Here is a 23,256-nt window from a genome sequence, read left to right on the forward strand (position 1 = left end):
TCTTTTTGCCACCAAATACTCGCACACTCTCCGCCTTCGTTGAAAGCCGTGACGAAAACGGGGCGAGCGAGGCGCTGCCCTCGGGCAAAGCTTTAAAATGACATCAGAAAGCCCTGCTCCACGGCTTGCGGCTGTTTTGTCCAAGGGCGACAGGAGCTGTCGCATGGGGCAGCGCGCTCCGCTGCGCCACCTTGGCGCTTTGGTGCGTAACTGCGCGTCAGCTTACCTGCTCGGCTTTATAAGCCGGTCAGGTACCCCTGACCCGCATCTACCCACCACTGGCCCATTTGCAGAGACCTGAATAATACCCGGCGCCTTGATTCTCCTTCAACTTCAGTTTCGGCTTCAAGTTCTGCTCAACTTCAAGTTCTCCTTCAACTCCCTCTTCTGCTTCAAGTTCTCCTTCAACTCCCTCTTCTGCTTCATTTTCTGTTTCAGATTCTGTCTGCGTGGGCCAGGCTGCCCGATTGGACATCATGAGCCTCCCCACACTTGTGGTGGCATTGGCGCTGACGTTGTGCGCCTGGATTACGCTTTGTGGAGGTAATTGGAATGTTTGAAGAAATATAAAAACAAAGCAAATAGCAAGAATTGAAGGCGCCAATTTGGAGGAAATAACTTGAAGGGGGTGGGGGGGGGGGTAACGTTTGAAATTGTGGCGCCTTGGGAGTGGCGTCGAGCGCAGCTAGCACCCTTGCACATTTTTTTCGATTTCTTTTTTACCGTCTCAACTGTTCAGCGCTGCTACACAACAATGCTTCTACTCTGCATGCAATGCTTTGCGGGGAAAAGACGATTCAAGTTGTCTGCTGCGTCCGACACGCACGAGCTCGTTAATATTTTTCTGCCGTTACTTTTTGTTTTCCTTCAATAACGGGTAAAAGCGCCGCCGTGTTTTTTTTTTGTTTTTTTTGTGATTGCGTCTGTGTTCTCGTCGCGTCTTGTTTATCTACGTTTTTCGCTCTTTGGTTTTCTAAGTTCGGTGAGTACGCGTTATTTGGCAATGTTTGCCACATTTTGCAAAGTTTGCCACATTTTGCAAAGTTTCACCTTCAAGCACCTTATGGCCGCTTTGATTTTGTTTTTCGGGTATAGTTAAAAAAAAAAAAACCGCTCTATTAATAGGCAAATCGCGGGTGAGTTGACAAGCTTAACTTGATTTTTTTTTTTTTTTTTTGACACGCAGACACACTCACAACGTCATATGTGAGAATCGAACTCAGTGTCGGCAAGTGTACCCCCATCAGCGACTAACCCGGCCGGGGCTTAACTTGAAAGTTACTTCGTGTAAATGCGTTACTCCCTCGCGACCACGCGAGGGCGCCGTTTTCAGGCGCTGATGTGTCCGACTGAACAGCCAACCAAATGTGCCCTCCCTCGTCAGACATTTCGTGCGATTCCGGATGGGAGGTGTTCGGCTCCAGCTGCTACAAGAAGATGCCAGCCACCAACGGTTGGCTGGGGGCCCGTTTACACTGCGCCCTGGAGGGCGGCGACCTGGTCTCCTTCAACTCATTGGCCGAGGAAGATTTTGTGAAGGGCAAAATGGGGGTAGACCCGTTCTGGATCGGACTCTCCAACCTGGTGAGTTTAAATGCAAGGAGGGTCTGTCCTGGGTTGACAACCGCGATTGGTCTCCTCCGCAGGAATGCGGCCATAAGTTGTGTCATCGAATGTCAGGCAAGGAGCCGAAATGGTCCGACGACACGCCGCTGATCTACAGCAACTGGGATGCCGGTCAAGCCGTAAGGTAAAGTCACATTGTGGAGCGAGCCCGCGCAACAAAAGCCTGACAGACCGCATTGTTGTCGCTGCCCCCCAACCCCGACAGCACCACATCGGAGTCCTGCGCCTACGTCAAGCGAAAAGCATCTGATTCCGACCAGTGCGACAAGTGGAGAACCGGCTTGTGCGAGTCCTCCCTGGCGTACATATGCAAACGCTCGCCCGACGGTAAGCCGCTCGTCGTCCGTCATGAGGAGAGGAGCGCCGCCCGTCACGTTGTCTTTCCGCACGCAGGCTGCCCGGACGGACAACCGTGCTCCAAGAAGGCTGACCGTTTGGCTCTCTCTCCGGTGCAAAGTGAGTGGCTTCTTTCTGCACCTTGGCCGCCCTGTCACAGGTTTCTCCTCAATCTTACTTTGGGCCTTCAGCTTCCGCCTGCGACCCCGGCTACTTGCTCTACGGCCCTTTTTGCTACCGCTACTTCTTGGAGACCGAAAAAACTTGGCAGGCAGCTGAGGATGACTGCGTCGCACGGGGAGGTCACCTGGCAAGCCTCCACTCGCATGAAGACCGCAAATGGATGCTGGGTGAGCACGAAGGGCCACCATCACGTTTTGGGTGCTCTTCTTGCATTAAAGCTGTGTTCTCCCCCTGCAAGCTCACACAGGCATTGGTTCTTGGCTGGGACTGCATAAAACATCAAACAAGTTTGAGTGGACTGACAATACGTCTTCAGTAAGTAACACACTCACGGCAAGTTAAAGTCCCAATGATGGTCACGCACACATCTGGGTGTGGTGAAATTTGTCCTCTGCATTGAACCCATCCCCGTTTGATTTTAATCCATTCCCTGGGGGAGAGGGGAGCAGTGAGCACCAGCGGTGCCGCCGCGCTCGGGAATCATTTGGTGATCAAAAGCCAAGTGTGAAAAAAAAAAGGCTTACAAACTGTTCCGACATGGTGAAGGAAACTGCTTATTTTTAATGTTCACCTTTCAGAAGAAAACTTTGGCCAGATTGCGAGATGATGGACAGTAGTAGTAGAATGTTGTCGAGAGAGTGAGGAAAGCATAAGGGCAACGCGCTGAGCGCATGTTACCAATGTCGTCCACAGGACCTCATCTTGTGGCACCCAGGTAATCCAGGTAACGATCTCTACGGTGCTCTGTCGGGCACTGGAATCTATACCGGCAGCAGCCCGAGGCGCTACATCTGTCAAAAAGGTGCGCAGGCCGCGCGCCGTCACCACCGGGCACTTTTTGTTTCCATGCTTGTTCTCATTTGCGCTCCCTTGCAGCCAAGTCCACCAGTCCTCCTCCGCCGCTCCCAGGTAGGTCAGGGGCCGGCGGCACGTGTTCCCGCCCGTGCGCCATCCGCGGCGATTCTCACCATTTGTGCCTTGCAGCCTGGAGCGACAAATGCGGCTGGGAGTGGCTGGACAACCCCGCCAACGACTTTTGCTACCTGATGAGAGGGAACCAGCTCAAAAGCTGGAAGGAGGCGCGCGACGACTGCAACCGCCACAATGCCCATCTGCTCAGTATCACGGACTCTCACGAGCAGGCCTTTGTGCACGGTGTGTGTGTGTGTCTTAATGTTTGCACTTGTGTTTTGGCGCGACCATGTGGAAACTTTGATTCAAAGGTCACAGCAAGGCCGTGCTCACCACTCCCTCGCTGTGGCTGGACGCCGACGCCCCCTTCGCCGAGAGCGGCGGCCGGTGGGCCGACGGCTCCCCGTTCAGCTACGTCCACCTAAGCGCCGGTTTGTGGCGAGCCACGCTCATGTTACCATTCAGGAACTTAGGGCTTAGTCTCTGTTGGCCCCCTTGCAGGTCACCATGGCGACAAAGTTGGGGGACGCTGCCTTTCCTTTCTCATTGACAACGGCGACTGGAAATTTGACGTGTGCGAGATCAAGAGAGGCTACATCTGCAAGAGAAGAGGTAGGAGGGCGGGGCGGGACGGGCCGCGACCCTCTATCTCAAGGCGTGCTGACGTTTGCCTTTGGTCCTTGCAGCGGCGACAGCGCAACAAGCTCCGCTGCCTCACGCCGGTAAGAAATTACCGCTTGCAAAGATGGCCGCCAGAACTAATTAACCTGCCCCGCCCCGCCCCGCCCACAGGTTTCCTCAAGCAAGAGATATGCGAGAACGCCGACAACCGAGCCATTTGCCCCGAGGACAGAGTCATGCGCATCCAGTCGGCCTTCTACGGACGGAGGAGCAGCAACGTCTGCTCGGCCCAACGCGGCTCAGACGGTAGGCGGCCCCGGCCACTGTCGGCCGTCCTTTAGCTGACGTGTCAACTTGGTGCCCTCTCGCAGCCAAATGTACGGTGGAAGGTGCCCTCCTTCACTACAGGAAAGAGTGCGACAACTGCCACCAGTGCCTCGTCAAGCCCATGAAGGAGGACCCCTGCCCCGAGGTCTCCAAATACCTCCAGATGGTCTACACCTGCGAAACGGACGGTAGGTGTCGTCTCGTCTTTGCCAAATGAATTGTTGTGTGCCAAACCAGGTAAGCCCATGAGGCCCTGAATAACATTTTTGGTTGTCCAAAGAGTGTTTTGACAGTTTAGGCAACACCCAAGGCAGCCTGAAAAAGTTGAAGCTGAGAGCCTCCTCCTCATTGAGCGGCTTCGGCCCCGACAAGGCTTGCCTCAATGGGAAAAGCTGCTGGAAACCGTTGAAGCGTACGTGGAGAACTCTGACACAACACACACACACACTAAATCTGGCTTCTTCCTTCCTTCCCTCAGCTATGGACAGCTGGATCGAGGTGGACTTAGGCGAGATGAAAAAAGTGACCGGGATGGAGATCCAGATGTGTCCTTGGGCCTCCTCCAGGCACTGGTCCAGGTTTAAGATGACCCATAGTTTGGACGGACAGGACTGGACCGGCCACTCCCAGATGGTGAGTTGGCAGCCGTGAGCCAACTTGCTCCTCTCTCTCTCTCTCTCTCTCTCTCTCTCTCTCTCTCTCTCTCTCTCTCTCTCTCTCTCTCTCTCTCTCTCTCTCTCTCTCTCTCTCTCTCTCTTTCTTTTTCTCCGTGTCTCCTCTTTCTCTCTCCGTCTCGCTCCTGTCTCCCTTTCCCTTGCTCTCTTTCTCTCTTTCCCTCGTTTTTTCTCTTTCTCCCTCTCTCCATATCTCTTTCTCTCTTTTTCTTGCTCCGTCTCTGTCCTGCCTCTCTTTCCCTTGCTCTCTTTTTCTTTCTTTCTTTCTCTCTCTGTCTGTCTCTCTCTATTCCTCTCCGTCTCTCTGTCTGTCTGTCTGTCTGTCTCGCTCTCTCACCCTTGTCTTTCTCGCCAGCTTTCCCCCGGAGCGACTCAGACCCTGATGGAGCCCATGCTAGCCCAGTTCATCCGCATCCTGCCACTGGATCACCAATGGATCGTCGGCCTCCGCTTTGACGTCTTGGGATGCGCGCTTGACAGTAAGCGAGCTGCCGGCGCCGCGCTCACCGTCAAATAGTAAAACCAACCGTGACTCTCGCGTCCGCAGATGTGATCAGCTGCGACGAGCAGTTCGTCAACGTCGCCTTGGACAAGCTGCCCACTACGTGAGTGGTCGCAGCGCGTCCGAGCTTTCCAATCAAGTGCGAGTCTCGCAACGGCCGTGTCGTCCGCAGGGTCTTCTGTCCGCCGGGTTGCGCCAAGTTGGACCACCAAGTCTACGGCACGTGGGGGTACAAAGAGGTACGTGACGGCGCCGCCCGCCACTGGCCTTCCTGGGCTCTGACGCGGCGCTTTGCGTGAGCGCAGGAGTCTCACATCTGCGCCGCCGCCATCCACGCCGGCGTCATCGCTGACAAGACTGGAGGAAAGTGCACCTTGCTGAAAGCGCCGCCGCAGAAGAGCTTCCAAGCATCCGAACAGAACGGAATCCTCTCCAAACAGTGAGTGGGCCGCTTTCAGCGCGCGCTCTGATGGCAGACGCCGGCTTAACGCGAGCGCCGGCATCGATCCGCAGATTGAACCAAGAGGGGCCTTTGGCTTTCACGTTTGCCGACGGAGGTGAGTCGCCGAAGCGCCGTGGAGTCAAACTTGTGCGTGACACCTGGCGATGTCTCATGGGCAGAGATGAGATGCTTGGGACCTGAGTGGGAGGAGTTTGCCGGCTTCTGCTACAAGATTTTTGAGGACAAGAAGACCTGGGCCGAGGCTCAGCACGCCTGCGGGACTTTTGGCGCCCAGCTGGTGTCCGTGGGTTCCCTAGTGGAGCAGGAGTGGCTGAAGACGACTTTGTACTTTGGTACGCTGCCTCGCCTCGCCTCGTATGTTCGGAGGTGTGATGTCACGCCCTTCCTCTGCAGATGACGGCGACACGTGGACCGGACTCAATGACCTGGCTGTTCCCGGCATGTTCGTGTGGTCAGACCGCCGCCCTGTGACCTTGACCTTCTGGGCTGCCGGAGAGCCCAACAACGAGCTCCCCTTGGACGACAGCTGCGTGGCGGCGGCTTTCCAGGTGAGCACCGGCACCGGCAGCCACCCACACGACCTACCACCGACCCACGCCCTTTGTCTGTCAGACGGGACGCTGGATGCGGATGTTGTGCACGCAGCTCAATCGCTTCGTGTGCAAGATGCCCAAAGCGCATTACACCATCGCCGCTGGAGAGCCCGAGACGGAAAGCGGCGATTCCAAGGCCTTGTCCATGGTGTCGACTGGAACTGTGAGTGGCACGCAAACGCATTTTTAGCCCAGGGTTGTCAAACTCATTTTTATCGCGGGCCACTTTGCCCTTGCGGCATCCCTCAGAGGGCCGTATTTCATATGAAATACTTATTGTTCAAATTACTATGGAAAGGATGAATAGAAATCATTTAAAAAAAAAAAAAGTCACACAAAATTGGTTTCAACAAAAATCATGGGAGTTGACATGGCGGACCTTGGGCCTTGAGTTTGACACCTACGCTTTTGCCGCTTGCTTCTTGATCTTGTGGCCAAATGCGTGGATTGCAATATACCATTGCGTATGCCCAATGCAGTGCAAAGACCTTGTCCTGGAAATGATGAAAGGTCTTCAGGTGGGAAGTACCATCACCATCAAAGGGCTGGGCAACGACAAGACCAAGAGGTACACCGGGGTAAAGAAGGCAATCGTTTGGACAAACCGCCAACCCCTGTGTGTGTGTGTGTCTCGCTCGCAGCTTCCAAGCCAGCTTGCTCAACGCCGACAACCAAACCATCCTGCAGCTCAAGCTGGACGCCGAGACCCAAACCGTCATGCTGAGCTCCCAACTGGACAGCGAGCCGGACCAGCAGCTAAACCAGCTGCATGTTGCCCGTATCCCCCTGCAACGTGGCGTGGACTTCAAGGTAACGCTCCATGCCGCGCATTCGCCAGCGCCCCCCCTGCCTAATTGCCTCTCTCGTTCAGATCGTCATCAGCTGCGCCCAGCACGTCTTCCGCGTTTTGGCCGGGGGCCACCGGCTGCACTACGCCTACCAGGGCCACCTCCGACTGGCAGACATCACGCTGCTGCGACTGCATGGCGACGTGTCGCTGAAGGTCGTCCGCCTGGCGACGGCGCCGCCCACCTGAGCCGCAAAAACTACGACAACACAACAGCGGCGGTCTCGTACCGTGCGCTGCCCGATAAGCTAAGTTTGTGCATGTTTTCTTGACACCTCAAAGCACTTACTGAGCTTCAGGAGAGTGAGGAGGGGAAAAAAAAATAAAAAATTACAGCAGCTATCCAGTTAACCAAATGCAAAAAAATCTAGAAAAAAAAAATGGTATTCCTTTTGTGTTATACAATATCTATATATGTATCTATGTATCTATCCACCAATTTTGAATTCCACCTTTTGAATTATAATTATATATCTGTATATAAAGTAAATATCTATCCACTGCCACCGTCTGGGGCTCATGGCTCCTAAAAAAAATGTTTTTGAGTGCCCTGTTTTGAATTCTACATTTTGAATTACAAGTATCTATCTATATATCCGCCGCCGCCGTCTGGGGCTTATGGCCCCTAAAAAAAAAAAAAAAAATGTTTTTGAGTGTCTTCTATTTAATCGAGATTTGGCTTGAAGATTTGAACCTAAGCAGTGTTTGTCCCTTTGTTTGACCCTTGACCTTTGTTTCCCATGATGTACTCCAATGTTATGATTATAAGTGTGTTCAATAAAATTACAAAGACAAATCTTCAGTTTTTTTATTCATGAAGCAGCTTGTAAGCTGGGGCAGGGGCCATTTTGTTCATCTTTTTGTGGATGTTAAAGAGCCTGTAGCACGTGCAGACGTCAAGGAAGGCGCTCCTGTAGTTGCTGTTCATCCAGCCATAGAGAATGGGGTTGACGAAGGTGGAGCACATGGCCAACCTCGACGACACGCGTCAGGTGGTCAGCACCACCTATAACACACCTATTGGGCTCTACTCTTCTGGGAACATCCAGGACGCCATGGAGGGACAGATGAAAGGAATCGTTGCGCCCAAATCCGAAAGGTCAGTAGCGCCGTCATGTCGCTATGACAATGTAAATAGTCATCAAGCCAAGTTTGAGTGTTGCGTAACCCGATGAAGAAGCTATAAATGCGTTGTTCCGGGCCATTTCCTGCTTAGACGGGCCGCGCCGGGCATTCGGGCTCGCTCTTAGTATGTCGAAAGATGCGCCGAGTGAGTTTTTGTAGGTCAAGTGGAAAAGACTCATTGTTTGGTGCCTCACCTGTTATGCAAGGTATAATAAGTGAGGTGGTATTTTTTAAATATATTTAAAAATAATTATATAAATATTTCCAAAAATTTGCAAAAATTATTAGCAGTAAAAAAAAATTCCAAAATTCAAATTTATACACTTTTAGAAAACTGTTAATATATGCACAACAGGTATTAAGCGCTTCGATATTGCTTGTTTTGTGCATTTCTGCTTTTTTTTCCATTTTGCATCATTTTGTAAAATGCTTCTTTTTTTTTTCTTTATTAAATTGAATAAATCAATCTCTGGGGAGCAAAAGCAACACCTGTACCAAATTGAATCGAATGGTAAACCCACTGAATCAAATGGAATCAGCCTTGTGGCGCTTTTGCACGCAGCCCGAGGACGTTGGCTAACATCGAGGACTCGGACGTCTATCGCATGCTGCAGAAGGACCATGAGGAACCGGGAGAACCTCGACAGTCGGGATCCTTCAAGGCGCTGCAGGAATATGTCGAGAGCGACGGTCAGTTCACAACGACCTGAAATGTGGATTGCTGATGGAATGAGGTTCTGAGATACGGTTCCTGCAGGCACTAAGCCGATAGTGACCAGGACTGTTAAGGCGCCCACCACCAAACGCAGCGCTCCCACCGGAAACCTGCAGAAAGTTCCCATCTGCGACAAGTGTGGAAACGGCATTGTGTAAGTGCATATTAACATACCATCAAATTAGAATGCCAAATATAACAGGGACCAAAAACAGTGAAAATCCTTGAACGACTTGTAATTCTATACCATGCCACAAGATGGCGCAAAGCAGATCATAGAGGACTGTTTCAAATGAGTGGGGTATTCATTTCCCAGTTGTATAGCTTGGGAAAAAAAAGACATTGTTAAAAGAAACCATAAGAATTTTTATGTTTAAAATAAACCCAGTAAATTTAAAGGCTGTGTTATGTTTATTCTCTTACACAACCTTTGTAAAGAGCACCGATTACTTTTGTTAGTGTTTTTATTTCCTTAACAAGCCTCATCACAATGATATTCATCCGCTGACCCAACACACCTCCACACCGCACGGAGAGGGGCAACAAAAAGTAGAGCATACCAAACAATGCAATATGCAAACGAGAAACAACACTTCCAAGTCAATACATAACAATTCCTCTCTTCCAGCTTTGATGCACCAATAATCATCAAATAAAAAAAAATATAAGTACTATGTTTCTATGTGCTCTTAAGTGTATACTTTTCTTTTCAGAGGCATTTCAAAATTCACAACAATTTTCAACATCAAATATTTACAACTTTTTTTTTTTTCTTTTAAAGAACATTTGTTTCTTTTCAACATTTATAAATCAAGTCTGTCTGGTGGTTTGCGAACCCTCTCAGGATATCTGCGTCCAGGAGGATCAGGTAGGTTTGTCATTGGTTTGTGTATGTCCATTATCTCCGGTGTGGACATGTTTTCCTCAGGTGTGATGTCAGAAGCTGGAGTACTGTCCTTAGGGTTTTGTGGGACAGTAGGTGTTGTAGTTTGAGTAGCGGCATTTCCAGGTGATGCGTCCAAAAGTTGATCAACATGTCTGCGCCAGACGACATTAGGCTCAACACTCACTGTATATGAGAGTGGTCCAGTTTGTGTCAAAATTTCCGCATGTTGCCACTTGTCGCCTTGGTTACGATAGTCTCTTGCCAATACTTTTTGTCCGATGTCAAATGATCTTAGTTTCCTTTGTAATTGAGTTGGTGAACAGTGTCTGTTTGAAACATGTTCTCGGATGTCAGGTTTCAGGAGATCTAAACGAGATCTTAAGTTTCTTCCCATGAACAACATTGCAGGTGACTGTCCAGTAGTAGTATGTGGAGTGTTTCTGTAGGCTAGCAGAAAGTTGGCGATTTTCTGCTGTAGTGGAACTTCCTCCCTCCTACTGGCCTTTATCGACTGTTTGAAAGTTTGTACAAAACGTTCAGCAAGTCCATTCGTTGCAGGGTGGTGAGGAGCAGATGTAAGTTGTTTTATTCCGTTGCTTTTCAGGAAGATCTGAAACTCCTCACTAGTAAACTGGGTACCATTGTCACTTACAAGCTGAAGAGGGTATCCTGTACGTGCAAAAAGCATCTAACTGGTTCACTGTTACAGTTGTAGTAGCTTTCTTTACAGTGAAAACCTCGGGCCATTTTGAATGAGCTTCGACCACAATAAGGAACATGTGATCCATGAAAGGTCCAGCATAGTCAATGTGAATGCGTTGCCATGGGGCAACAGGCCATTGCCAAGTGTGGACAGGGGCGATCTGAGGTGAGCGCTGAGTCTGGTGACAACCTCTGCATGTTTTGACCAGAGTTTCAATTTGGTTGTCAAGGCCAGGCCACCACACATAACTTCTAGCAAGACTTTTCATCTTAACTACCCCCATGTGCCCAACATGCAGCGAGTTTAGAACTTTGGATCGCAGTTTGGGAGGTACAACAACGCGTGACCCCCACAGGACACATCCTTGGTAAGTTGGTCTTTTCTGGTGAAATAGTCCTTAAGTTCAGTATCTGCATGCATTGGCCAGCCATTAACAGTTAAGTCATACACTCGAGATAGCAGAGGGTCGTTTCTTGTTTCTTTGCTTATTTGAGCGCAAGTCACCGGAAGTGGTTCCATTTGCAGCATGTGAAGATTTAAAGCAGGATCAGTAGCCTTCTCTGTCAGTGGTTGAGGAAGGCGAGAGAGACCATCCAAAATGGAAACAAGAGGCTGGTGATCTGTAATCAGCATGAAGTGTTTTCCATACAGGTATTGGTTAAACTTTTTAACACCCCACACCAAGCTTAAAGCTTCTCTGTCAATCTGTGCATAATTATGCTTTGCTGGTGATAAAGAGCATGATGCAAAGGCAATGGGGCGTTCAGAGCCATCAGTCATTTTGTGAGATAGAACTGCACCAATGCCATAAGGCGAAGCGTCACAGGCTAGACATAGGGGAAGCTTCTGATCAAAGTGTGTGAGCACCTTGTCTGAAATAATGAGTTCCTTTGCCTTTGTAAATGCCTGTTCACAGTCTTTAGTCCAGTCCCACTCTGCATTTTGGTGCAGTAGTGCATTCAGTGGGTGCAGCACAGTGGAAAGGTTTGGCAAAAACTTGTGATAATAGTTAACAAGGCCAAGAAATGAGCGTAACTGGCTGACATTTTCTGGTTGTGGAGATTTTACTACAGCTTCAATTTTGTCCTGCGTTTTGTGAAGTCCGTGCTTGTCTATTTTGTGTCCACAATACTCAATGGACTCCTTGAAAAACTCACATTTCTTTTTGTTTGCTTTTAGACCATCTTCTTCCAGTTTTGTTAGAACTGCATTCAAGTTTTGCAAGTGTGAATCTTTATCCCAACCAGTAACAATAATATCATCCAAGTAACATTGAGTACCTGGGATTCCTTGTAGCACTTGGTCCATTGCACGTTGCCATATCGCAGGGGCACTTGTAATACCAAATACGAGCCGGTTGTATTGGTATAGTCCTTTGTGAGTATTTATGGTGAGGTACTTGCGTGAACTTTCATCCATTTCCATCTGTAGATATGCTTGTGCGAGGTCAATCTTTGTGAAGTGCTCACCATTTGCTAGAGATGCAAAAATGTCATCGATGCGAGGGAGTGGATACTGGTCTGCATGCATGACAGGCTTAACAGTTACTTTGAAATCACCACAAATGCGCACTTTGTCTGAAGATTAGGTACGATTGGTGTAGCCCACTCAGACCAGTCCACTTTGGATAATATCCCTTGATCCATGAGATTTTGCAGCTCAGCTTCAACTTTTGGGCGTAGCGCATATGGAACAGGGGGTGCTTTATGAAACTTTGCTTTTTCACCTTCTTCCAGCTCGAGACGTGCTTTGATGTGTTTCATTGTTCCTATGCCTTCGCTGAACACATGTGCATGTTTATCCAGTATCTCAGTTAACTTCATGTCTGTGAGCTGTTTGGAGGCTATGTGCATGGACTTTATTTCATGCCAGTTAAGCTTGAATTGTCGTAGCCATCTACGACCAAATAGTGGCACACCTCCCTCTTTAAGGACGAACAGCTCAAGGTTGCACTTTTGGTTTTTGTATTTCACTTTCACTTTGAGTTTTCCCAGTGGTGCAACCTTTTCTCCTGTGTATCTTTTCAGTTTTACACTGGTGCGTGACAGTTTAGTGCAGGGGTGGGCAAACTACGGCCCGCGGGCCACATCCGGCCCACGGGACCGTTTAATCCGGCCCGCCAACCCTGAACAAATTGTATTATTAAACTTTTTTTTTTTTTTGGTCATTTTGCCTGCAATGGCTGCGTTTTCCCAGTAGATGGCGAAGCGCTCGCCTGCGCATTTACTACCGGAAGCCGTGCCAGAAAGCTCGGTGCACACTCACAAGTGCGTGTACGTACTCAGTAGTACGGACTTGGCGCACTCTCGCTCTATTCGTATCAGTCCCGAATTTAGACGACAGCATTCTTATAATTCGCGCGCTGAGCTTTCAGATGCAGTTTTGCGCTAAAGCCACCCACAAACCTTCCCCTGGAATCCTTCCATTAAAATGAGTGGCCCAAAAAAAAGAAGTTTGTGCCGAATGTTAAAAAAAGAGTGGCCAATTTGGCTCGACGTACGCGACGTGACGTTCAGCCACATCAACATCAACCCGTCACAGATCAAGGTAAACGGACCAACACCTCGGATCTCGCCTAAGAATTGCCACAACAAATTTTACTCCAGACTATGACGCACTAGCAAAAAAGGGAGACCAACAACACTGTTCCCACTGAAAATGAACGGGAGGCTCTAAAGTTTGTTGTAAAAAAAAGCATTTTGAATATGATTTGTACACATAGCAGGGATTGAAACTAGCGACCATTCTCATTTTCAAACAATGCAGGATGCTCAAGGACATTGATGCACCACTTATTTGCGACTAATCTTAACCTGTAAAGTTCTTAAGGCTTACTTTAAGGAGGTGTTTCCCGTTTCCTCACCTCTGTTACCAGGTGTTTGCGAGTTAAAACTCTGCTCTGATTTTCAGATACCCCTCACCGTGTTGCTGTTTTGATTACTTTATTTGGATGTATGCTTTCACCGATTCTTCAAGATGATATATTTGGTCAGAATGTTTGCCGTTTGATGTGATCTCATAAGATAAACCTCTTTCATTAATCTGACCTGCAGGCACTGAAGTGATGGCGATTGTTATTCATAATAACAGTGTCGTATTTTATGAGAATCACTGATAGCAGTTTTTTAGTGAATTATTATTTTTTTAATGCTGTTAATAAATGCATTTGTTTTAAAAAAAACTTGTTTGGAATATCCATGCTTTACTACCTACTAAAGGCCAAGATCTTTTATGCGATGACCTTTACAGGTCGCTTATATGACTTCACACAACGCCTACGTCCATCTGCTCCTGGTCCGGCCCTCCGGTCCAAATTTAGAACCCAGTTCGGCCCCCGAGTCAAAAAGTTTGCCCACCCCTGGTTTAGTGTCTGGGAACATTTTCTTGTAGTCGTTGAATGATATGATCGACAGTGCTGACCCTGTGTCCAGTTCCATTTTTAATGGCACTCCATTAATTTTTGGTGTCAGCCAAATCACATCACTGTCATTCTCTTCTGTAGCACACAGCCCTAAACAAGCCAATTCTTCCTCACTTGAACTGTCAGAATCTGTCTGTGCTACTTTGTGCAATTTTTGTCCTTTTCTTACATTGTGTTTATCTTTTGCATTACTGTACTTTGATTTACACATCTTCTGTGTGTGTCCTCTTTTATTACATTGTCGGCAGTCTTTATCCTTAAACCAACACTCTGCGGGGTCATGTGACTGTTTACCGCATCTGAAACAGGGCTTTGCTTTGGTATTATGCCGTTTGGTGGGCAGTTTAAACACAGAGCTTGTGGCTGCGTTTTTACCTTGAAGCTCCGTCGCATCCCTTGCTGCTGTCTCCGCTGAAACAGCTATTTCCACTGCTCGTTGCAAGGTGAGTTTGTCCTCCGTCAAAAGCCGTTTCTGAATGCTCTCGTTGTGCAGCCCGCACACGAACCTGTCCCTCAGAGCATCTGAAAGTCCGTCTCTGAAATGACAGTGTTCGGCCAGTTTCCTCAGTTCTGCGATGTACTCTGACACCGTCTCAGTCCTTGACTGGTTTCGCTTGTGAAATCTAAAGCGCTCAGCAATCACCAATGGTGCTGGGTTTAGATGACTTTTCATTATCTGCATTATTTCATCAAATGTTTTGTCTGCCGGTTTAGCTGGGGCGACCAGGCTGCGGAGTAAGTTATACATTTTTGCGCCCATGACACTGAATAGGACAGCTACTTTTCTTTCGTCTTGTGTCTCATTAGCTAGGTAGTACTGCTCAACTCTTTCCACATAAGTTGTCCGGTCTTCGACCGAACTGTCAAATATGTCCATATTTCCCAAGATTCCAGACATTTTTTTTTTTTTTTCACTTTTCTTGGCGTCCATTCACTTTTACCTTGGTCCTGAGCGACACCCGTCCTTGTGGTGTTAGGTGTTTGTACTGCTGTTTTATTCTGAAGGGCCAAACAGGAAGTTGGGGTTGGGGGTGTTCCAGCGATGTTGAATGGCTGCGAGTTTACAAGAATATGAGACGCAAATAAAGACCGTCTAGTTGCTCTACAAAGTGTTGTTTGAATCCTTACGGCCGAAACGCGACATGGTGTCGGAAGTGGATCAACTGTAAGAGCTTACTCGCCGGGGATTGAGAGTAGGTCGTGCTGGAAGAAAAAGTAGCCCTCGCCACACACAGAAAGATGTCGGAGGGTAACGCAGGAGCTAACGTGGGGACTCCACCGCACCAGCAACAGGCTAATCCGCCCCCGAATGCCACATTCACCATTCAGCCTCCTGAAGCATTTGATTTTTCAAGGCCACAGCAATGGGAGAAGTGGATACGGAGGTTTGAAAGATTCCGACTTGCTAGCAACCTGCACCTTAGTTCGGAAGCTAATCAAGTGAACACGCTCATCTACTGCATGGGGGACGAAGCAGACGACATACTTCGAGGTCAAGCTTTATCGGACGCGCAGAGGCATCAGTACCAAGCAGTAAGAGACACTTTAGACATATATTTTGAGCCCAGAAAAAACATAATTTACGAGAGGGCTAGATTTAGCCAAAGAGTACAGCAAGTTAATGAGACTGTAGACTCATTTGTCACTGCCCTGTACGCGTTGGCCGAAAACTGTAACTACGGAGCCTTGCACGATGAGTTAATAAGAGATCGAGAGAGACACCAGTCTAGCTGAGAGACTCCAATTGGACAAAGATTTGACGCTGGAAAAAGCCGTGAACCAAGCCCGGCAGTCAGAAGTCATTAAAAGGCAGCAAACCGATATAAGAGGGGAAAGGAAAGCGGACCTAGATGCAGTGTCAGTGAAATACAAGAGAGAAAAGCATTCTACATACAAAGCCCCAAGTCTACCAAAACACAAAATGCCTAAATCACCAAATGAGAGTCAGTGCTACAGATGTGGTAGAAGCCCAGCACATGGCAAAGGACAGTGCCCAGCGAAAGATGTAACCTGTCATACATGCGGTAAAAGAGGACATTACAGTAAAGTATGCAAATCTGTTAAAAATATACATATGATTGAAACAGAGAAATGTAATGAGACACCTATATTCCTTGGTTCAGTGCATGCAGGTTCAGATCCTTGGTATGCAGACATAACCATCAGAAACCACAAAGTCAGATTTAAAATAGACACTGGAGCTGATGTTTCTGTTATCCCAGCCCAGATGTACTTTTGTATAAAGCAAAATGAAACAGAGCTTTGTAAACCAGATAGACCGTTGATTGGACCAGGTGGCACTCCACTCAATGTTTTAGGTATGTGCAAAGAAACACTGTGTAAAGGTGAACAAAAGATTCAGGAAAATGTGTATGTTATCAGAGACTTACACATGGCGCTGTTAAGTAGGCCAGCAAGTGTCAAACTAAACCTTGTGTCTAGAGCAGATAGCATAGACATTAAAATGTTGAATGAGAACTACCCTAAGTTATGTCAAGGGTTGGGTTTAATGCAGCAACCTTATACTATAAAGTTGAAACCTGATGCTGTGCCTTTTTCCCTTTCCACACCAAGACGCATTCCCATTCCTTTGTTGGGAAAAGTTAAAGAGGAACTGGAAAGAAAGGAGTCAATAGGGGTGATCAGCAGAGTTGAAGAGCCAACTGAATGGTGCTCAGGTATGGTCCCAGTGCCTACTAAGAGTGACTCAGTGCGCATATGTGTCGATCTCACCCACCTCAACGAAGCAGTGTGCAGAGAAAAGTACATCCTGCCTTCAGTTGAACAGACACTTGGATCCCTGACTGGAGCAAAAGTCTTCAGTAAGCTCGATGCAAACAGAGGCTTCTGGCAGGTTCCATTGGCACCAGAGTCAGCACACTACACAACATTCATTACCCCATTCGGACGCTTCCATTTTAACAGACTTCCGTTTGGAATTGCCTCAGCCCTGGAGCATTTTCAGCGGAGAATGTCAATGATTCTCAATCGGCTGCCTGGCGTGGTTTGTCACATGGATGACATCCTCATCTGGGGGAAGGACCAACCGGAACACAACGCCAGACTTCACACAGTGCTAAACAAACTTCAAGCGGCCGGTGTCACGCTAAACATGGACAAGTGTGAACTGAGCACGCAACAGGTGAAGTTCCTGGGACACATTTTGTGTGCTGAGGGAGTCAGACCAGACCCGCGGACAAAATAAGAGCTGTGATAGCAATGAAGGAGCCGTCAAATGTCAGTGAAGTGCGCAGCTTTCTTGGAATGGTTAACCAGTTAGGAAAATTTATCTCTGGTCTGGCTGAAAAAGACAAGCCCCTGAGAGACCTGCTGTCAAAGAAAAACCAGTGGGTTTGGAGCCATGCGCAGCAGAACGCTTTTGATCAGTTGAAAAACGAGCTGGCATCCACTCCCGTTCTCACACTCTATGACCCAAACAAAGACTTGAAAATGTCGGCAGATGCCTCATCTTATGGGCTTGGAGCAGTCCTATTCCAGAAGGAGAGTGAGGAGTGGAGACCAGTAGCATATGCTTCACGTTCCTTAACAGAGACGGAGCAGAGATATGCACAGGTGGAAAAAGAAGCGCTTGGATTAACGTGGGGATGCGAAAGATTCAAAGACTTTCTCATCGGGAGACATTTTTCCCTAGAGACTGACCACAAGCCACTTGTCAGCCTGTTGGGACAACAAGCACTAACAGAACTTCCACCCAGGATTCAACGGTTCAGACTACGGCTCATGAGGTACAGTTACTCTATCTCACACACCCCAGGAAAAGCACTTCTCACTGCGGATACACTGTCACGCGCACCTGTCAATCAAGAGACAGACTCTAAAGCAGGGGTCACCAAACTACGGCCCGCGGGCCGGATACGGCCCACGGGACCGTTTAATCCGGCCCGCCAACCCTGAACAAATTGTATTATTAAACTTTTTTTTTTTTTTTTTTGCTCATTTTGCCTGCAATGACTGCGTTTCCCCAGTAGATGGGGAAGCGCTCGCCTGCGCATTTACTACCGGAAGCCGTGTCAGAAAGCTCGGTGCACACTCACAAGTGCGTGTACGGACATGGCGCACTCGCGCTCTATTTGTATCAGTCCCGAATTTAGAGCGTGGGCTGTGACGACAGCATTCTTGTAATTTGCGCGCTGAGCTTTCAGATGCAGTTTTGCGCTAACGTCACCCACAAACCTTCCCCTGGAATCCTTCCGTTAAAATGTCGCCCAAGGAAAAGCAAGGTGAACACAGTGCCGAGCGTTTAAAAGAGAGTGGCCAATTTGGCTCGACGTACGCGACGTGACGTTCAGCCACATCAACATCTACCCGTCAAAGATCGAGGTAAACGGACCAACACCTTGGATCTCTCCTAAGAACTGCCACAACAAATTTTACTCCAGACTATGACGCACTATCAAACTTTAACAAAAAAGACAGCGGTGTCTACAAGCCTACTGGAACCTACAAAAGGATTATAAGGAAGGAACACAAGAACTTTAAGAGACTGCTCATATGTGTCAGAGAGGTTCTGCTCTGACAACTGAGCTGAACTTTTATCTGTTAAGATTGTGCATGGCACAACAGAAAGTTAATGTTCCATGGTTTTTTTTCTATGAAGAAACCAGAGAGAGTTATTTAGTTATTATTTATTTCCTGTTTTTTCTGTGAAGAACTCAGAGAAGGTTATTTAGTTATTATTTATTTCATTAATAGTGTTATTATTTGTTTCCTGACTTTTTTTCTGTAAAGAACCTGGAAAGGGTTATTAAATAACCGTTATTTGGTTATGTGTGGCTTTCTGGAAAACAATAAATTTTTTAAGCTCCCCTACGATCGTCACACTTTTTCTGTTACAAACTGACACCGGCCCGCCATCAGAGAAGGGAAAGGTTATGTGGCCCTCACAGGAAAAAGTTTGGGGACCCCTGCTCTAAAGCTACGGAGGAACTACTAAATGATACAAACATCCATGTGAACGAAATAGTCAAAAACCTACCTGCTAGCTCGACATATATCACACAATTAAAAGAAGAGCAAAAAAATGACAGTGTATGTTCGGAACTCATGTCATTTTGCCAGAGAGGCTGGCCAGACTACAGCCGTCTCATAGGTCCAACCAAAGCATATTGGCCACACAGAGACACATTAACAGTCCATGACGAACTGTTACTGAAAGGCACCAGACTTGTTATTCCTACCACTATGCGCAACAAAGTCCTTGTAGCTCTTCATGAGGGACATCAGGGCATGTCAAGGTGCAGACAGAGAGCGAAAGAGGCAGTGTGGTGCCCTGGTTTGAGTAGCCAAATAAATGAGCTTGTGAAAAACGGCACCACATGCATTAAAGAACGTGTCAATCCAGTGGAGCCTTTAATGCCCAGCGAGCTTCCAGAGAGACCATGGCAAAAAGTAGGTGCAGATCTTTTTACACTCAACAACAGCAACTACGTACTTCTGGTGGACTACTATTCCAGATTCGTGGAGATTGCTAAACTGACACCCACTAGATCAGAAGACGTTATAGTACACCTAAAGTCAATTTTTTCCAGACATGGTATTCCGGAATTCTTCTACAGTGACTGTGACAGTGACATTTAATATTGTAATACTTTAGTGTTGTTTATAGGAAGTGGAGTTACAAATAAAACGTATGGCGTTCAACCACAAATTGAAAAGGGGAAAACTTTATTTATAAATGACTGACTAAAGCGTAGTAATTATTGCTTCAAATAGCACATCAACCACAAATGCTTACGATTTTTGGTTAGCACCTGATACCTGGATATGTCTTGCCTTTCTGAAACGCTGCTTCTAAGGTACTTTGGTACCTTAGCCTCGGTGTGGCTGCAGGGTTTTCCGTCGCTGCCTTAGTGTCTGCGGCACGTTTCAACTGCAGCTCTTCATGAACCGTGGGGTGAATTTTGCTTAAATGTTTTGTCAAGTTTGTGGTGTTGCCACAATATTTAATTGTTTTGTGACATATTTCACATTTTGCCTCGTTGTTATTAAGTAAAATATAATATCCCCAAACCAGACTTCTCCTGCGTTCGGACTGGGCCGCCGCCGTGGCCATGCTTGTTTGGATTGGAGCGGGGGGGGGGGGGGGGGGGGGGGAGGCGGAGGGCTTGGCTCGTGAGAAAACGGGGCGGGAGCAGAGCAGAGCAGAACACGCCGGTGCAGCAGGCGGAAGGAAAAGTAGTGCTAGCATGAGTGCAAGTCGTCAAATTGGAGCAGAAAAAAATGAGGAAAAATATAATTAAATAATTGTAAGTATCGATATTTTAGCTAGGGAGATCGATACTCAAAAATGAGCAGCCTGGGTCGATATATCGATATTTAGGTATCGATCCGCCCATCCCTAATATTCATCCGCTGACCCAACACACCTCCACACCGCACGGAGAGGGGCAACAAAAAGTAGAGCATACCAAACAATGCAATATGCAAACGAGAAACAACACTTCCAAGTCAATACATAACAGGCTGCTTTATGCATTTTTTAAAATCTTTTTTCACACTGGTCCAGTGGTACATTGGTGAAGGCTCGCGACATGTTCCGCCACCCGACTTGCTTCGTGTGCGCCGACTGCGACGTCAATCTGAAGCAGAAGGGTTATTTCTTCGTGGAAGGCCAACTGTACTGCGAGACCCACGCCAGGGCCAGGAGCAGACCCCCACCCGAGAGTCACGACTTGTAGGGAAGGGACTCACCCACCGAGGGACACCGCCTGGTCACCGTTTTCCTGTCCAGCTAAATGACATCGCTTCCTGTTCACTAATGTCCCCATTTATAGTTTTTGATTCATTATTGAGCCAATAAAGACACCTCAGCCTACCAACAATCTTTATTTTTTATTTTATTTATTTATTTATTTATTGATTGATTGATTGATTGATTGATTGATTGATTGATTGATTGTGTCCAGAGTCTATGTAGGTATTGCTGTATTCAAATCATACTGGTCAAATTTCTGTTTTCCTTTGGTCAAATTATGTTATCTGGTTTTCTTGTGTCCACTTTTTTCTTCAAGGTATATGATGGTGAAACGAAAAACCAGGACGGAAACGGATTCCTTCTTTATCAGGACTTCGCCGCCACAACGTTCGCATTCCCCGTCACCTGACCCCTACTAACCAATCAGGTGCTAGCAGTTTTGGCGGTTGCAAGTGAATGAGTAAAAGTCGAAGTCATTTTCAAACATAAATGTCGATATATATTTTAACAAATCAGCTTTGTTCTGATACATTTCTAAATGTTATACAGGTCGCACTATGTAGATTGCGCGTCTGGGATTGAAACTTTGGTTGTATTCGGGACAGGACTAGATCAGCGCAAATGCTTCTTCCCGCTTCTTTTTGCCACCAAATACTCGCACACTCTCCGCCTTCGTTGAAAGCCGTGACGAAAACGGGGCGAGCGAGGCGCTGCCCTCGGGCAAAGCTTTAAAATGACATCAGAAAGCCCTGCTCCACGGCTTGCGGCTGTTTTGTCCAAGGGCGACAGGAGCTGTCGCATGGGGCAGCGCGCTCCGCTGCGCCACCTTGGCGCTTTGGTGCGTAACCGCGCGTCAGTTTACCTGCTCGGCTTTATAAACCGGTCAGGTACCCCTGACCCGCATCTACCCACCACTGGCCCATTTGCAGAGACCTGAATAAATACCCGGCGCTGCTTCAGAGCCTTGATTCTCCTTCAACTTCAGTTTCGGCTTCAAGTTCTGCTCAACTTCAAGTTCTCCTTCAACTCCCTCTTCTGCTTCAAGTTCTCCTTCAACTCCCTCTTCTGCTTCATTTTCTGTTTCAGATTCTGTCTGCGTGGGCCAGGCTGCCCGATTGGACATCATGAGCCTCCCCACACTTGTGGTGGCATTGGTGCTGACGTTGTGCGCCTGGATTACGCTTTGTGGAGGTAATTGGAATGTTTGAGGAAATATAAAACCAAAGCACATAGCAAGAATTGAAGGCGCCAATTTGGATAAAATAACTTGAAGGGGGGGGGGGAGTAACGTTTGAAATTGTGGCGCCTTGGGAGAGGCGTCGAGCGCAGCAAGCACTCTTGCACATTTTTTTCGATTTATTTTTTACCGTCTCAACTGTTCCGCGCTGCTACACAAAACAATGCTTCTACTCTGCATGCAATGCTTTGCGGGGAAAAGACGATTCAAGTTGTCTGTTGCGTCCGACACGCACGAGCTCGTTAATATTTTTCTGCCGTTACTTTTTGTTTTCCTTCAATAACGGGTAAAAGCGCCGCCGTGTTTTTTTTTTTTTTTTTTGGGTGATTGCGTCTGGGGCTTAACTTGAAAGTTACTTCGTGTGAATGCGTTACTCCCTCGCGACCACGCGAGGGCGCCGTTTTCAGGCGCTGATGTGTCCGACTGAACAGCCAACCAAATGTGCCCTCCCTCGTCAGACATTTCGTGCGATTCCGGATGGGAGGTGTTCGGCTCCAGCTGCTACAAGAAGATGCCAGCCACCAACGGTTGGCTGGGGGCCCGTTTACACTGCGCCCTGGAGGGCGGCGACCTGGTCTCCTTCAACTCATTGGCCGAGGAAGATTTTGTGAAGGGCAAAATGGGGGTGGACCCGTTCTGGATCGGGCTCTCCAACCTGGTGAGTTTAAATGCAAGGAGGGTCTGTCCTGGGTTGACAACCGCGATTGGTCTCCTCCGCAGGAATGCGGCCATAAGTTGTGTCATCGAATGTCAGGCAAGGAGCCGAAATGGTCCGACGACACGCCGCTGATCTACAGCAACTGGGATGCCGGTCAAGCCGTAAGGTAAAGTCACATTGTGGAGCGAGCCCGCGCAACAAAAGCCTGACAGACCGCATTGTTGTCGCTGCCCCCCAACCCCGACAGCACCACATCGGAGTCCTGCGCCTACGTCAAGCGAAAAGCATATGATTCCGACCAGTGCGACAAGTGGAGAACCGGCTTGTGCGAGTCCTCCCTGGCGTACATATGCAAACGCTCGCCCGACGGTAAGCCGCTCGTCGTCCGTCATGTTGAGGAGAGGAGCGCCGCCCGTCACGTTGTCTTTCCGCACGCAGGCTGCCCGGACGGACAACCGTGCTCCAAGAAGGCCGACCGTTTGGCTCTCTCTGTGGTGCAAAGTGAGTGGCTTCTTTCTGCACCTTGGCCGCCCCGTCACAGGTTTCTCCTCAATCTTACTTTGGGCCTTCAGCTTCCGCCTGCGACCCCGGCTACTTGCTCTACGGCCCTTTTTGCTACCGCTACTTCTTGGAGGCCAGAATAACTTGGCAGGCAGCTGAGGATGACTGCGTCGCACGGGGAGGTCACCTGGCAAGCCTCCACTCGCATGAA

General features: G+C 48.2%; 3 protein-coding genes across 3 annotated transcripts; all 3 read left to right on the plus strand.

Moving 5' to 3' along the window:
• The first annotated feature begins 51 nt into the window (after nt 1–51).
• On the plus strand, nt 52–7,670 carry LOC133163776 (uncharacterized). Its single transcript, XM_061293995.1, has 27 exons — nt 52–543; nt 1,385–1,584; nt 1,647–1,750; nt 1,832–1,953; nt 2,020–2,082; nt 2,154–2,312; nt 2,861–2,947; nt 3,022–3,054; nt 3,130–3,300; nt 3,369–3,488; nt 3,559–3,669; nt 3,744–3,779; nt 3,850–3,984; nt 4,050–4,193; nt 4,286–4,417; nt 4,484–4,638; nt 5,035–5,158; nt 5,227–5,284; nt 5,354–5,420; nt 5,487–5,620; nt 5,695–5,738; nt 5,803–5,976; nt 6,038–6,192; nt 6,257–6,400; nt 6,717–6,805; nt 6,879–7,047; nt 7,109–7,670. Exons 1-27 carry the CDS (start codon nt 477–479, stop codon nt 7,271–7,273), a joined length of 3,162 nt encoding a protein of 1,053 aa, XP_061149979.1. The 5' UTR covers nt 52–476; the 3' UTR covers nt 7,274–7,670.
• Nucleotides 7,671–8,025: 355 nt separating this feature from the next.
• Nucleotides 8,026–20,744, plus strand: LOC133163778 (PDZ and LIM domain protein 3-like). The gene is made up of 4 exons (XM_061293996.1): nt 8,026–8,183; nt 8,772–8,899; nt 8,967–9,078; nt 20,461–20,744. Exons 1-4 carry the CDS (start codon nt 8,026–8,028, stop codon nt 20,630–20,632), a joined length of 570 nt encoding a protein of 189 aa, XP_061149980.1. The 3' UTR covers nt 20,633–20,744.
• A 707-nt stretch (nt 20,745–21,451) lies between these two features.
• LOC133163779 (snaclec 2-like) lies at nt 21,452–23,049 on the plus strand. The gene is made up of 5 exons (XM_061293997.1): nt 21,452–21,840; nt 22,345–22,544; nt 22,607–22,710; nt 22,792–22,913; nt 23,012–23,049. Exons 1-5 carry the CDS (start codon nt 21,774–21,776, stop codon nt 23,047–23,049), a joined length of 531 nt encoding a protein of 176 aa, XP_061149981.1. The 5' UTR covers nt 21,452–21,773.
• The last annotated feature ends 207 nt before the right edge of the window (nt 23,050–23,256 follow it).

This window comes from Syngnathus typhle, linkage group LG12, assembly GCF_033458585.1.
Source record: "Syngnathus typhle isolate RoL2023-S1 ecotype Sweden linkage group LG12, RoL_Styp_1.0, whole genome shotgun sequence".
NCBI classification, from domain to species: domain Eukaryota; kingdom Metazoa; phylum Chordata; class Actinopteri; order Syngnathiformes; family Syngnathidae; genus Syngnathus; species Syngnathus typhle.

What these genes read in the sequence shown, in the direction of transcription:
- LOC133163776 (XM_061293995.1), top strand. Translation starts at nt 477, where the DNA reads ATGAGCCTCCCCACACTTGTGGTGGCATTGGCGCTGACGTTGTGCGCC. An exon ending in CTACACCTGCGAAACGGACG is followed by an intron (nt 4,194 to 4,285) that starts GTAGGTGTCGTC and finishes GGTTGTCCAAAG; the next exon opens with AGTGTTTTGACAGTTTAGGC. An exon ending in GCGTGGCGGCGGCTTTCCAG is followed by an intron (nt 6,193 to 6,256) that starts GTGAGCACCGGC and finishes TTTGTCTGTCAG; the next exon opens with ACGGGACGCTGGATGCGGAT.
- LOC133163778 (XM_061293996.1), top strand. Translation starts at nt 8,026, where the DNA reads ATGGGGTTGACGAAGGTGGAGCACATGGCCAACCTCGACGACACGCGT. An exon ending in GTTGCGCCCAAATCCGAAAG is followed by an intron (nt 8,184 to 8,771) that starts GTCAGTAGCGCC and finishes TTTTGCACGCAG; the next exon opens with CCCGAGGACGTTGGCTAACA. An exon ending in AAGTGTGGAAACGGCATTGT is followed by an intron (nt 9,079 to 20,460) that starts GTAAGTGCATAT and finishes ACACTGGTCCAG; the next exon opens with TGGTACATTGGTGAAGGCTC.
- LOC133163779 (XM_061293997.1), top strand. Translation starts at nt 21,774, where the DNA reads ATGAGCCTCCCCACACTTGTGGTGGCATTGGTGCTGACGTTGTGCGCC. An exon ending in CTGGATTACGCTTTGTGGAG is followed by an intron (nt 21,841 to 22,344) that starts GTAATTGGAATG and finishes CTCCCTCGTCAG; the next exon opens with ACATTTCGTGCGATTCCGGA. An exon ending in GGATCGGGCTCTCCAACCTG is followed by an intron (nt 22,545 to 22,606) that starts GTGAGTTTAAAT and finishes TCTCCTCCGCAG; the next exon opens with GAATGCGGCCATAAGTTGTG.